The sequence below is a fragment of the Suncus etruscus genome, chromosome 19 (genome assembly GCF_024139225.1).
Source record: "Suncus etruscus isolate mSunEtr1 chromosome 19, mSunEtr1.pri.cur, whole genome shotgun sequence".
NCBI classification, from domain to species: Eukaryota; Metazoa; Chordata; class Mammalia; order Eulipotyphla; family Soricidae; genus Suncus; species Suncus etruscus.
The window spans coordinates 40512595-40525489 of NC_064866.1; the positions used below are offsets into that span (position 1 = coordinate 40512595).

The following is a 12895-nucleotide window of genomic DNA, read 5'->3' on the forward strand; positions in this document are numbered from 1 at the left end:
CAGGGGCCCTGTGCACTGTTCTATTCCTCTAGCCCCAGAAGTTACCATAACTGAAGTAGAGAGATTGAGAACAGTTTTCCTATTCACTGAAAATAAAATTTTAGTTTTTTTTGTATTTTAATTAACTCGGATACTGTAATGTTCCTTCAATCCCAGGTTTTGGTTTCTTTGTTTTAGCACATCTGCTTCCTTTTACTCTGATCCAGTTAGATGTGCTTTTTTTTTCTGCTTTTGAACAGGCTTAGAGCCTTTGGACAAATTGGTTTCTCTGTCTTGGATAGCTCTACAAATATTACATGGTTTATGAACCCACTTTGGCCAGACTTCTGCTCAGATATCATCTAGTGAAGAGTTAGAACCTCTGATCACCCTCTTTTTTCATCCCAAGTTTCTCTTCATCTTTTCATATGCCTATGTTTATGTTTCAAGCTCTGTAGAATATGAATTCTAGGTGGCAAGAACTTTGTACTAAGAGTGTTTGTATTACTCTTCTTTGAAGAGATCTGAACATAGAATAGCCTGTAAGAAGTACACTTTTGAATAAAATACATAGATAAATTAAACACTTTTTAAAACTGAACCATCCTTGATCTAAGGTAACAGATTTGGTGTAGCCTAATAAGGCATAATTATACACAATCTATAGATTAAGTATGCATAATCCATGACTATTGAAAAATGTAAAAATTTGAAGAATTAAAGTCAGAGTGACCCTGATGAATATAGAAAGTAGTTTGAGCATTACTATAATGCACCTAAAATGAAAGAGCTGTATCTTGAAATCTGAGTGTTATTGTGGGCAGCTGTTGAGCCAAGTGTTTGCATTTTCTATCTTCCCAGAATACCCAGAAAGACCCAGTCACTCTTCCTGGTAACTCCACACTGGATGAATTTTTTTTTCATTTTCATTTTTATTTTTTTTAAATCAATATCTTTATTTAAGCACCATGATTACAAACATGTTTGTAATTGGGTCTCAGTCATAAAAAAAAAAACAGCTTCCTTCACCATTGCAACATTCCATCCATCAATGCCCCCCTATTTTTTCCCCCATCCCCTGCCTGTATTTGAGACAGGCATGGTCATGATAGTTGTCAGTGTAGTTATGTCTATAACTGAACTCACCACTCGGTGATAAGCTTCATATTGTGGGCCGGTCTTTCCTTCCCTCACCTCTAATGTCTCTGGGTATTATTACAATAATGTCATTTCTTTTCTTGAATCCCATAGATACATGAGACTATTCTGTATCTATCTCTCTTGCTCTGACTTATTTCACTCAGCATAATAGTTTTCATGTCCATCAGTGTATAGAAAAATTTCATGACTTCACCTATATTCATTGCTGTGCTATTAGATGAATTTAAATTGACATATTTAGTGCATATTTCTTACTCTTTTGTATTTAGTGCCCTCTAGTGAACAATCTTCTGAACATATTTTATCATAGCATTTTTTCATTAGTTTACAAAAAAAAACCATAAGATTTTCTGTATGTACATAAGAAAAACATAGGACATTTTTTCTAATTATAGGGATTTTTGTATCATATGAAATTTGAACTTCCAAAATGTCAGCATTTTATTTTAGTCACTGCATAAAATATAGAACTAACATGCTCTGAGGGTAGAGAGACGACACAGGTAACGCTCAGACCCCTGGTTCTGTTCCGACACTGTGTGGCCTCTGTGCCTTGTCTCATTCATCACCTCTGGATGGAGCTGGGGCAGTTCACCCCTAGTATCGCCTGATACTAGGTCCTGAGGGTTCCTGAGTCGAAGGGGCAGAATATTCCAATATATTTGAGTATGTGCTTCTATTTTTTGGCTAACTTAGTTTTTGTATGACTCATTTTTTTCTTCTTCTTCTGGCAGAATTCGAATCGCTGGAATCAGGGGCATTCAAGGTGTGGTTCGCAAGACAGTTAACGATGAACTTCGAGCTACTATTTGGGAACCCCAGCATATGGATAAAATTGTCCCATCTCTGCTGTTTAACATGCAGAAGGTAGAAGAGGTTGACAGGTAAGGCATAAGTAGTTAGGGCTTGGTTGTATTTATTTTTGTGTATGTTTGGATGCTAGCTAGGACAAGAAACTGGTTTTATGAATAGCAGTCTCGTCAAACAGATTGAGCTTGAATGCCCTTTGTGACAAACGTTTTCTTCGTCAGGGATCCCTTTAGACTTAGGAGACTGCAGGCTCTTGCTCAGTACACTTATGTTTTATACCTATTAGAGTAAATTTATACTTATGCTAAGTATACGGGTTATTTAAATTAAAAGTAGTGTGAGAAAAGTTATAGTTGAACTTCTCTGGTTCTTTTGATAACTTTTTAATGACTTAAAAATAAATCATGGTAACAATGATGAAAGTAACATGAGAAGTATTGCTATTCACTTTTTTAATTATTTTTATTAATATCTTGATTTAAACACCTTGATAACAAATATGATTGTAGTTGGGTTTCAGTCATGTAAAGAACACCCCTCTTCACAGGTGCAACATTCCCACCACCAATGTCCTAAATCTCCCTCCTTCCCACGCCACCCCCGCCTGTACTCTAGACAGGCTTTCCAGTTCCCTCATTCGTTCACATGGTTATGGTAGTTCTCAGTGTGGTTATTTCTATAACTGCACTCACCACTCTTTGTGGTGTGCTTCATGTTGTGAGCTGGACCTTCTAGCCCTCTTTGTCTCTGAGGAGTATTGCAGAAATGTCTTTTATTTTTTCGTAAAACCCATAGATGTGGTATATGTACACAATAGAATATTATACATCTGTCGGGAGAGATGAAGTCATGAAATCTTCCTATACATGGATGGACATGGAATCTATTATGCTGAGTGAAATAAGTCAGAGGGAGAGAGAGAGACATAGAATAGTCTTGCTATTCACTTTTTTAAGCAGAAAGATTAGGCTATTTTTTTAAGATTTTTTAATTGCCAAAAGGCATTTAATATTGTTTCTGAGTACATGCTTATATTTTCTCCTCATTCTCCACAACTAGTTTCACTAATATTCTCCAGTCCAGTTTCATTCTACTTCCCAACTGCCTTAAGCAAGTTTTCCTTCTGCATCTGTGTTTTTATACACAGAGATATTGTACAATTAAGTTTTAGACCAGTGTTTTTTGTTTGGCTTAGAAAAATGACCATTCTGAACCTTAATTTATAAGGAAAAAAATTGAATCATATTTCTAAAGTATTCTGTGTTTCTAAAATTCAAACCTTTTAATTTTCATGATTGCCAAGATAAGAATAGCCTAGAAGAAAAGATAGAAATGACAATTGTGTTGGTACTTTCATATTGATCTAAATTGTGCTAATTGAAAGAAAATATTTTTTTTTTACTAATTTTTCAATGTGATTGTTTTTAGCTTTGGAAACTTTCTAAAGTATGATGGTATATTTTAGCATCTTTCATATATTTTCTACTTTGCATACTTTGATTGAGATTAGTTTCCCTTTCAAATATTTTCTCTTTTAAAAATCACTCAACTAGGGCCGGAGCTATGGCGCAAAGCGATAAGGCGTCTGCCTTGCTGGCACTAGCCTAGGATGGATAGCGGTTTCATCCCTCAGCGTCCCATATGGTCCCCCAAGCCAGGAGCGATTTCTAAGCACATAGTCAGGAGTAACCCCTGAGTGTCACCAGGTGTGGCCCCCCAAAAAACCAACCAAACAGCTATGTGAGAAGCCATTTCCTAGAATCATGCTTCTTAAGGTCCAGGATTAGCAGAAGTGTAGCAGGTCAGCCCCTGAAGAGGTTGACTGATGGTAGGATGGAGAATGAGGCCCTTTTCTTCCAGCTCGGAGCACGCGTCTGCCACCCTGTCTAGCCCACAGTTCTGAGGTGAAACGGCGGGTAAACAGCTCACAGACAGTCAGGCTCGTGGAAATATTTGCTTTATTCGGATGGACAAAACCAAAGCCCAAAGACTCAGATTCAGTCCCAGCCAGCAAAAGCCCCTGGCCTTCCACAGACTCCCGTTTTTATACTCCAGAGTCAGGTCCCACCCAATGGTGGGATCAGATACCAACCAATGGTGAAAGCAGAATCAGGTCCTACCCTAGGGTGGGGGCAGAATGCCAGGTCACACCCTAGGGTAGGGCACAATCACCAATCAGTTTAGGGTAACATAGTAATCCCCCAAAATATTTACATACACAACAAGAAGTAGTGGAGACCATTGACTCCTGATTCTTAAATTTTTTTTATTTTGTGATATTACTGCAGTACTCCTGATGGCTATTTTGGGGGTTTGTATATGACTATATTATAATGTATCTTTAAAATGTGAATGATGTCTACTAAAGGCAGCATCACAAGTCTTCTAATTAGCTTTTAAAATTGTAGGTTTTTTGTTTTGTTTTGTTTTGGGGTCACACCCGGCAGCACTCAGGGGTTACTCCTGGCTCCACGTTCAGAAATCTCCCCTGACAGGCATAGGGGACCATATAGTATGCCGGGATTCGAACCACTGTCCTTCTGTATGAAAGGCCTTACCTCCATGCTATCTCTCCGGCCCCTAAAATTGGAGTTTTTATGCATAGATTGGCATTGTTTTTTTACACTTGTTTTTTTTTTCCACTTAATAGTAAAGTCATAGGTGCCTAAAGATGATCTTTGGTGACTGTTCCTACTAGGATTTTGCTATCAAAGTAGAGATGTTGTAGGAAAGTGAACAGGATGGCAACTGCTGGGTATTTTGCCTTGGCAAAGAACATTTTATTAGAAAATGGTTAGAAAGTAGTCTGAAAGATTATACAGCAGGTACTCACTACTTGCCTTGCATGCAGCTGACCTAGGTTCAGTCCTCAGCACCCCACAATGTTTTCCAACCACTTAGAGGAGTGATGCATGAGTGCAAAGCTAGGGGTAAATTCGGAGCACCAGGAAGTGTGGTCCAAAACAAAACAAAACTGGAACTTCCCTGAGCATAGAAACTAGTTGCACAGCTGAATTTAGGTTTTTCTTGGAGGGGGGGGGGGGCAAGCACAGAGGAATACTCAGGGGTTACTCCTAGCTTTGCACTCAGACATCACTCCTGCCAGTCTTGGGGGACCATATGGGAGTCGGGGAATTGAATCGGGTCGGCTGTATGCAAGGCAAATGCCCTAGTGTCAAATGCCCTACTGTTGTGTTGTTGCTCCAGCCCCTAATTTTTCCATTTTAAAGAGAGCATTTAATTAACTTCGGTGCTGCTATTCATTCATAAACTAGAATTTGTTTGGTGCTGTTCAAAAATTAGAAATAGTATTTAAAGTTATTGTGTTTAAAATGAAAATGTCCTTGTAGCATTTATGAAGCAAGAGATCTGTGCTGTTTAATTGATAAACAGGGGCCAGAGGGGTGGTGTAAGCGGTAAGGAATCTGCCTTGTATGCTAGCCTAGGACAGACCGCGGTTCAGTCCCCCAGCATCCCATCTGTCCCCCAAGCTTGGAGCAATTTCTGAGTGCATAACCAGGAGTAACCCCATTACCGGATGTGGCCGAAAACCGAAAAACAAAACTAGTGTTGCAACTCTTGCATTCTGAGCCTCAGAGATTGCTCAAAAGACTTGGACACAGTCATTGCTGCCTCAGTCTCCTTTACTGCATGGTTTTCCCTGAGCACCGCTGTTGTGCCTCCCCGTTCCCACCCACCTCCTCACCCCCAGAAAAAAAAGCAAAAAATGCTTGGATGGTGTTTCTTCATGTCACTTCTTCATTTCAGTCGTATAGGCCCACCATCTTCTCCTTCTGCAGCTGAAAAGGAGGAGAATCCTGCTGTGCTGGCTGAAAACTGTTTCAGAGAACTGCTGGGAAGAGCAACTTTTGGGAACATGAATAACGCCGTTCGACCAGTTTTTGCGTATGTAGTTGCGGCTGCTATGTTAACCCTAAGAATATACTTACTGAGGACAACTCCTTTTTACTTTTTTGAAGTATTCATTGATGCAGCACACTGTAGACTCAGTACAGAATTCAATCAGAGGACTGACTCAATTGTTTGCCCACTTTCTCCCTCTAAATATGAAATACAGTGGTAGATATCATTGAACTTGAACGCCTTAAAGCACGAAAAAGCATTAAAACACGGTTCATGTGTGGGCTACCATGTTTTCGATGACTTTGTCAGTTCCTGTTCTAACTTCAGCTTCTTAAGTCATTTTTGCCTTGTCATTCTTGTCTTTGATTGTATTCAGTTCTCTGAATGAATTTTCTCGTATACCACAAACTAATCAGAGTGAGACTATTAAAGATTTAATTGATGGGGTACTTCCCTTTACATAAAGTAGGGTTTCTACACAGAAACTTTATCTCTCAAACCCTAGAATTCAGAATCAATTGCCATGTGATAGACTTACTAATTTACTGTGTCAGATTGTGTTATTTTGGACATTTTGCAAATCTTTTGTTTATCATGTGAAGTGTCTTTTTCCCTCTGTCTATACAAACATTTTTTGGCACATCTTTGTAGCATGTATAAAATAGTCAAAATTCAGTATCCAGAATTTTTTGATATAGGACAAATGGTTGGTTTTAGATTTCAACTTTAGTTATAAGACTCTATAAACCAGAAAACTAAAGCATAATCATTGAGTTATCAAAGGGATAAAGATAGACTGGTTGTGACTTTGTGAGCATAGGAAAATACTAAGAGATAATAAAAATTATGTCACATTTAAAGGAAAGATGATTTTTTCATATTAGTTATGCTGATCCAATTTTCCATTTTTATCCTAATACTCAACCAGTAGGTAATCTATAAAACCTTAAAATGTAGAAATCTGGGCACACAGGTAATGTGTTTGCCTTGCATGCAGAAGGTCGGTGGTTCGAATCCCGACATCCCATGTGGTCCCCCAAGCCTGCCAGGAGCGATTTCTGAGCGTAGAGCCAGGAGGGACCCCTGAGCGTTGCCGGGTGTGACCCAAAACCCAAAAAAAAACACCTAGAAATTGAGGAGATGGAGATATGGTACAGCAGATAGGGTGTTTCACTTGTATTCAGTTGACCCTGAGTGCTTCCTCCTGAGTGTAGAGTCAGGAATTAGATATGAGCATGTCTGGGTGTGCCCAAAGATAAGAAAAAAATGTAGAAGTTAATCTGAAAGAAACTTAAATTTCTGTATTTGAGCAACTTGAAATAAGTTATATTCTTTTCTCTGTAGAAATGAATGGAAATAACTCCTGACCATATGTTAATTTATTTCTTGCATGTTGATTAAATATTAGTAAATCATATATTAATAAATATCTCTAGTAATATGTCAGATAATCTGAAGAACATATACATGGATAAAACTTTTACTTCCTAGGAACAGAGTGATAGCACAGCAGGGAAGGCATTTGCCTTGCATACAGCTGATCCAGGTTCGATTCCTGGTATCCCCATAGGATCCTCTGAGATTGCCTGGAGTAATTTCTGAGCTCAGCCATTAGTAACTTCAGAGTTAGCCCAAAACCAAACCAAACAAACAAAAAAAAACTGTTTTACTTACAGTACGTTATGACTGATTGGTAGCATGCTAATTAAATGATATGTTGGGATCACTCTTGGCAGTACTTAGAGGACTATATACAGTGGATTACAAATAATTCACAGGGATCGATCTGGATCTAGAAATTATGTACAGTATTTCTGAAAGTGCAAAGATTAGCTTTCTTTTAGATAATATTCTTTTAGAATATGTCTTGATCTCTTCATATAGTTCCGGTTTTAAGAGGAAGAAAACAAATTATAAGGAATTTTTAACTAAATTTTTATTGTTAATTGCAGGCATTTAGACCATCACAAACTGTGGGATCCCAATGAATTTGCAGTTCATTGCTTTAAAATCATTATGTATTCCATTCAGGTAAGATTTGGGTAGTTAATTATAAGTAACTTAGTTTATGTGTTGATAAAGCTATCATGAATCTAGAGTTCTGCAGGACACAAAACATTTAGTTGTCATAGCAATCCTATGTAAGAACTTGCTTTTTTTAAATATTGCAAATAAAGACAACTGAAGTACAGAGAAATTAAGGAACTCTACTATGCTGTGTGCATCTTATTTATAAGAAAGTCAGAATTTGAATTTGGGCATTTCTTACTGAGGAGCTTTCATTGTTAGCTACTACAATATGCTGTTTTTTAAAACATTTCCTCTTATTTTTTTTTTCACTTAGATACCGTGATTTACAGTATAGATAGCAGCAGAATATTACTTGTCATGTGGTTTTTCATTTTTGTGAATTCTGTCAGGATGCATTTAATTGTTTGTGCCATGGTTTGTTTTAGGCCCAGTATTCTCATCACGTGATTCAGGAGATTCTAGGACACCTTGATGTTCGTAAAAAAGATCCTTCACGGGTCCGAGCAGGTATTATTCAAGTTCTGTTAGAAGCTGTTGCCATTGCTGCTAAAGGCTCCATAGGTGAGTGTCAGGGGAAAAAGAAATTGTTTTTTCTATTTCAAACTATATTTTTTAGCATATCGAAAGCTATTTTAAAATACCTGAAATATGTGAAAATATTTCTTAAAATTCTAAAAATACTATAACTTTTTGAAAATTTTAGTTCCCTGTCATCATCATTGGGAATGAAACCAAGTAATGTCCTGGGTGTAGCCCCTAACCACTATCAAAGGTGGCCCAGAAAACAATGAGTGAGCGCATTTTTGATATAATAATTTTCCATTACGTGTGCCTTATCTTGAAGATGTGAAGACAAGTTATTTTTTGAAAAATTAATTGGAAATATGAAATAAACAGAAGTTATAGCAGTCTGCCACATTTGAACATGGCCACTTGACCTAGAGAAAGTTTTAATTGAAAGCAGAGAACATAAATTGAAAAAAAATCCTAAAATACAGATGATGGATACAGTGACAAAAATGTATACAGAATATAGAATAAAGGCAGAGAACAAGCATGGCTTATCTGAAATGGAGAAAGGCTAATTTCTTTGTCATAAGCAAAGCACATTCTTCCTTTACTCTTAAAATAATTTCCTGTACTTTGAGTTATATTTTGTTACGTGACTTTTTACAAAACACCCAGTTGTCCCAGTACACGTTGTTTTGAATAAGAAAGATCAAATTGGTTGAAAAACTTTGAGGAAATTTTATGTGCATTAAGAATATACTTTGTTTTTGTAGCATAGATTCAAACAGCAGTTCCTGATAGCTGCGTAGTAAGAGTGTGTTGGAATAAATAGAAGACTGTCTTGTTTCAGTACTTTATATTTTTTAATGAGCTACGTTGGTGGTTTCATTGTTCTAAGCCGTTGAGAAAATGTCTGAAAATCTACCGAGAAATTTGAGAGTAGATTTGAGTACTGACAATTGTCAGGTGCATGCTTAAATTTTTGCTTATCTACAGGACCTACAGTGCTGGAAGTCTTTAACACTCTACTGAAGCACTTGCGTCTCAGTGTTGAATTTGAAGCAAATGACTTGCAAGAGGGAGCTATGGCTAGTGCCAACGTAAACACCAGTTCCAAAGACAATGATGAAAAGATTGTGCAGAATGCTATCATCCAGACAATAGGTGAGTAGGTTTGACTTTCATTGCTGGTATTTAAAAGTAGTGATTAATAATGCTTTACAGAAAGTGCCTGACTCTTTCAGGACATTAATCAAAGCTGAATGATTACTTCAGCATTTAAAAAGTTTACGTTTGGGTGCCTCAGCCAGCAGGTAGCGTGTTTGCCTTACACACAGCCAAACCAAGTTCAGTCCCCAGAACTCTCTCTGAGTGATCCCTGAGCAGAGGGCCAGGAGTAAACCTTGAACATCAGCTGGTAGCTGGTATAGTACAAAAGCAAAATAAAATGAGAGTTTATATATTTGGAAAATAAACAATCCTGATACTACAACACTGTATATTCTTCTTCACCCAGTTTCATTGATTGTTGATATTTTATGCTTTGTATTTCCTCATTGCTATGAGTGCTAGTTTTGTCTCCTCTTGTGTATATGCATGTATCTATACATATATACACACAGGTTTACACATATGCACATTTGTTTTTAATGGATGGATTAGTAAGTGCATGTTTATATATATATATATATATATTATTTTTCAAAGAATGAGGATATTTTTTCCATGACTGAGTGACTAGTAATGTTATTGGTAGCAGGAAGTTTAAAAGTAATATAGTGACTATATTCATATTTCAGTTTCTCACTTGCTCTAGTATTGCCGTTTACAGAATGCTATTCATTAGATTCTGGATTCAGTCAAGTATCATCTATTAAGTTGTAATATTTCTTTCCTTCCATTTTTCTGAATCAACTATTAGGAAAGGACATGTTCTCCATTTTATTACTAGTAGAGAACCTCTCCCCTTTTTATTGAAAAGAAATGTGCTCATTGGGTTTGTATGGTGTTTTCTTATGGTTAAATTTACATTGTACAGTTCTATTGGATAGCATGTAAGTTAAAAAGTTGTTTTTCTTCCATATATATATGTGTGTGTGTGTGTGTGTTCTGTATGTATGTATGTACTCCTATATATAGGAATGTTTTACCTAGTGGGAAGCATGTATTATTTTTAGGAGTCTGAGCTTAATATTTGCATTTTACATATTTACATTTACATATTTTACAGTTCAACTTCTTGGTTATTAGTAGTAATATTGTTAATACTCAAATTTTCCCAGATTTGGTTAATGGCAATATTCTGCATATTTTGTGTCTTGATAATGTCCTCCATAGGACCTCACTATCAATTGTTAAAATATCAATTGTTAAAATAGTTTTTCCAAATAAGCTATAGTTCCTTTTAAAATAGAGAAGTATTAGAGATCAGTATTCTGGGTACTGATACCTTGGGCTTAATTCTCATAATGCTTTTTTGGATCATAACCCTGTGAAGCATAGAGGGCAAAAAGTGTCCTTTCCAAAAAAGAAAGAGCACATGAGAATCCTTTATAGAAATGACATACTTTACATATAAACATGAATAGCTTGCCTTTAGCATATTTTTAGAATAGGCAGGTAATATTATAATTACTAACCTTTCAAAATTGGGTTATAGTTCTGAGACTTAGTATATGATTGCTATTGATTCATTAATAGTTTCTGCTAATAATTTAGTCACACATAGATTTATTTTAGAATTGTCTGAATTTTTTTTCTACCTGTGCATGTATGTATACATACATAGTACTGTATAATAATGGTTTGCAAGATTTAAGTTTCCTTTGTCTCCTTATTTGTAAAGTTCTATGGATGTGGATGCATCTGTTACATACCCACATTCAGCACTGATTTTCTAAACGCATGCATATGTATTCCATACTGTATTAGGACATCCCAATGTTCTCCTTCCTCAAATCTCTTACCTTGGGGACTGATTTAGCTGATGTTTTTGTGGCAACTATCTCCCCTTCACTTGAAGCTTTGTTAGGCACGTAGAATTTTCTCTTTGGGGGCAAAGACCTAAGTATGTCCTACTCGACACACTAATAGGACAGAGGTTTAAGATTTTGGAATTTTGGAAAAACATTCCCATGAGTTTAAATAAAGTAGTTATTGTTTTAAAATAATTGCCAATGCATGGTAAATCTGGTTTATTGTAACGAGCATATTGGTATTATGGATTTTTTATATTTTTAGATTAAGTATTAAATCAATGAATCATTTTCACAGCTTAAATTTCCTTATTGATTTATAATTCATTGTTACTATTTCTAAAATATATTTCCCAAATATTTTATAGAATGACCTATAATAGATACAAGCAGTTGTTTTGTGATATAACACATTCACAGAATAAAGTGAAAATTAAAAAAGGAAAGGAAAGAAATACAGTGTGACAAAATGGCTGTTTTTATTTAATCACACTTCTTATTCACACATTATTTTATTTTAGAAGTCCTCATATTCTGAGGGTTAACAGATTCTGGTAGTTATCACATTGGGTAATTTCCTAATGATAGGCTATGTTCTTTTATTATTTAGGCTGCCAAAGCTTTTTTTAAATATATATATAAATATATATAAATAATTTCTTTATTAAACACCATGATTACAAACAGTTTCAGTCATAACAAGAACACCCGCTTCATCATGCAGCCTTCCCATCACCAATGCCCCATTTCTTCCCTCCCCATCCCTCACCTGTATTCATGACAGGCTTTCTATATCCCTCACTCACTGACATTGTTATGGTGGTTCTCTGTATAGTTATTTCTCTAACTGCACTCACCACTCTTTGTGGTGAGCTTCATATCTTGTATCTTGAGCTGATCCTTCCGGCCCTCATCTCTAGGAATGATTTCAATGTCTTTAATTTTTCTTAAAACCCATAGATAAGTGAGACTTCTGTGTGTGTCTCTCCCTCTGACTAATTTCACTCAGCATAATAGATTCCATGTACATCCATTTTTAGGAAAGTTTCATGACTTCATCTTTCCTGATAGCTGCATAATATTCCATTGTCATATGTACCACAGTTTCTTTCGCCATTCATCTGTTGAAGGGCATCTTGGTTGTTTCCAGAGTCAGGCTATTGTGAATAGTGCTGCAATAAATATAGGTGTGAGGAAGGGATTTTTGTATTGTGTTCTTGTGTTCGTAGGGTATATCCCTAGGAGTGGTATAGCTGGGTCGAATGGGAGCTCAGTTTCCAGTTCTTTGAGGAATCTCCATTTTGTTTTCCATAAGGGCTGGACTAGACTAGGCTGCTGAAACTTTTATTATTTAGAAACTGTGGAACTTAAGCAGCTGTCAGAAGAGATGAAGTCATGAAATTTTTCTAAACATAAATGTACATGGAATCTATTATACTGAGTGAAATAAGTCAGAGGGAGAGAGATAGATGCAGAATAGTCTCATCTATGAGTTTTAAGAAAATTAAAAAACATTTTTGCAATAATTCTCAGACAAAACAGTGGGGGACTGGAAGTTCCAGCTC

At 36.3% G+C, this 12895-nt stretch overlaps 1 protein-coding gene across 2 annotated transcripts in view; it reads left to right on the plus strand.

Moving 5' to 3' along the window:
• The window catches only part of EFR3A (EFR3 homolog A), a 110264-nt gene that overhangs the window by 66223 nt on the left and 31146 nt on the right, over nt 1-12895 (plus strand). For both annotated transcript variants that reach the window (XM_049765568.1, XM_049765569.1), the window contains exons 6-10: nt 1875-2024; nt 5719-5856; nt 7767-7845; nt 8271-8406; nt 9352-9519. In XM_049765568.1, the coding sequence (XP_049621525.1) occupies nt 1875-2024; nt 5719-5856; nt 7767-7845; nt 8271-8406; nt 9352-9519 (671 nt within the window). The remainder of the gene's footprint in view (nt 1-1874; nt 2025-5718; nt 5857-7766; nt 7846-8270; nt 8407-9351; nt 9520-12895) is intronic.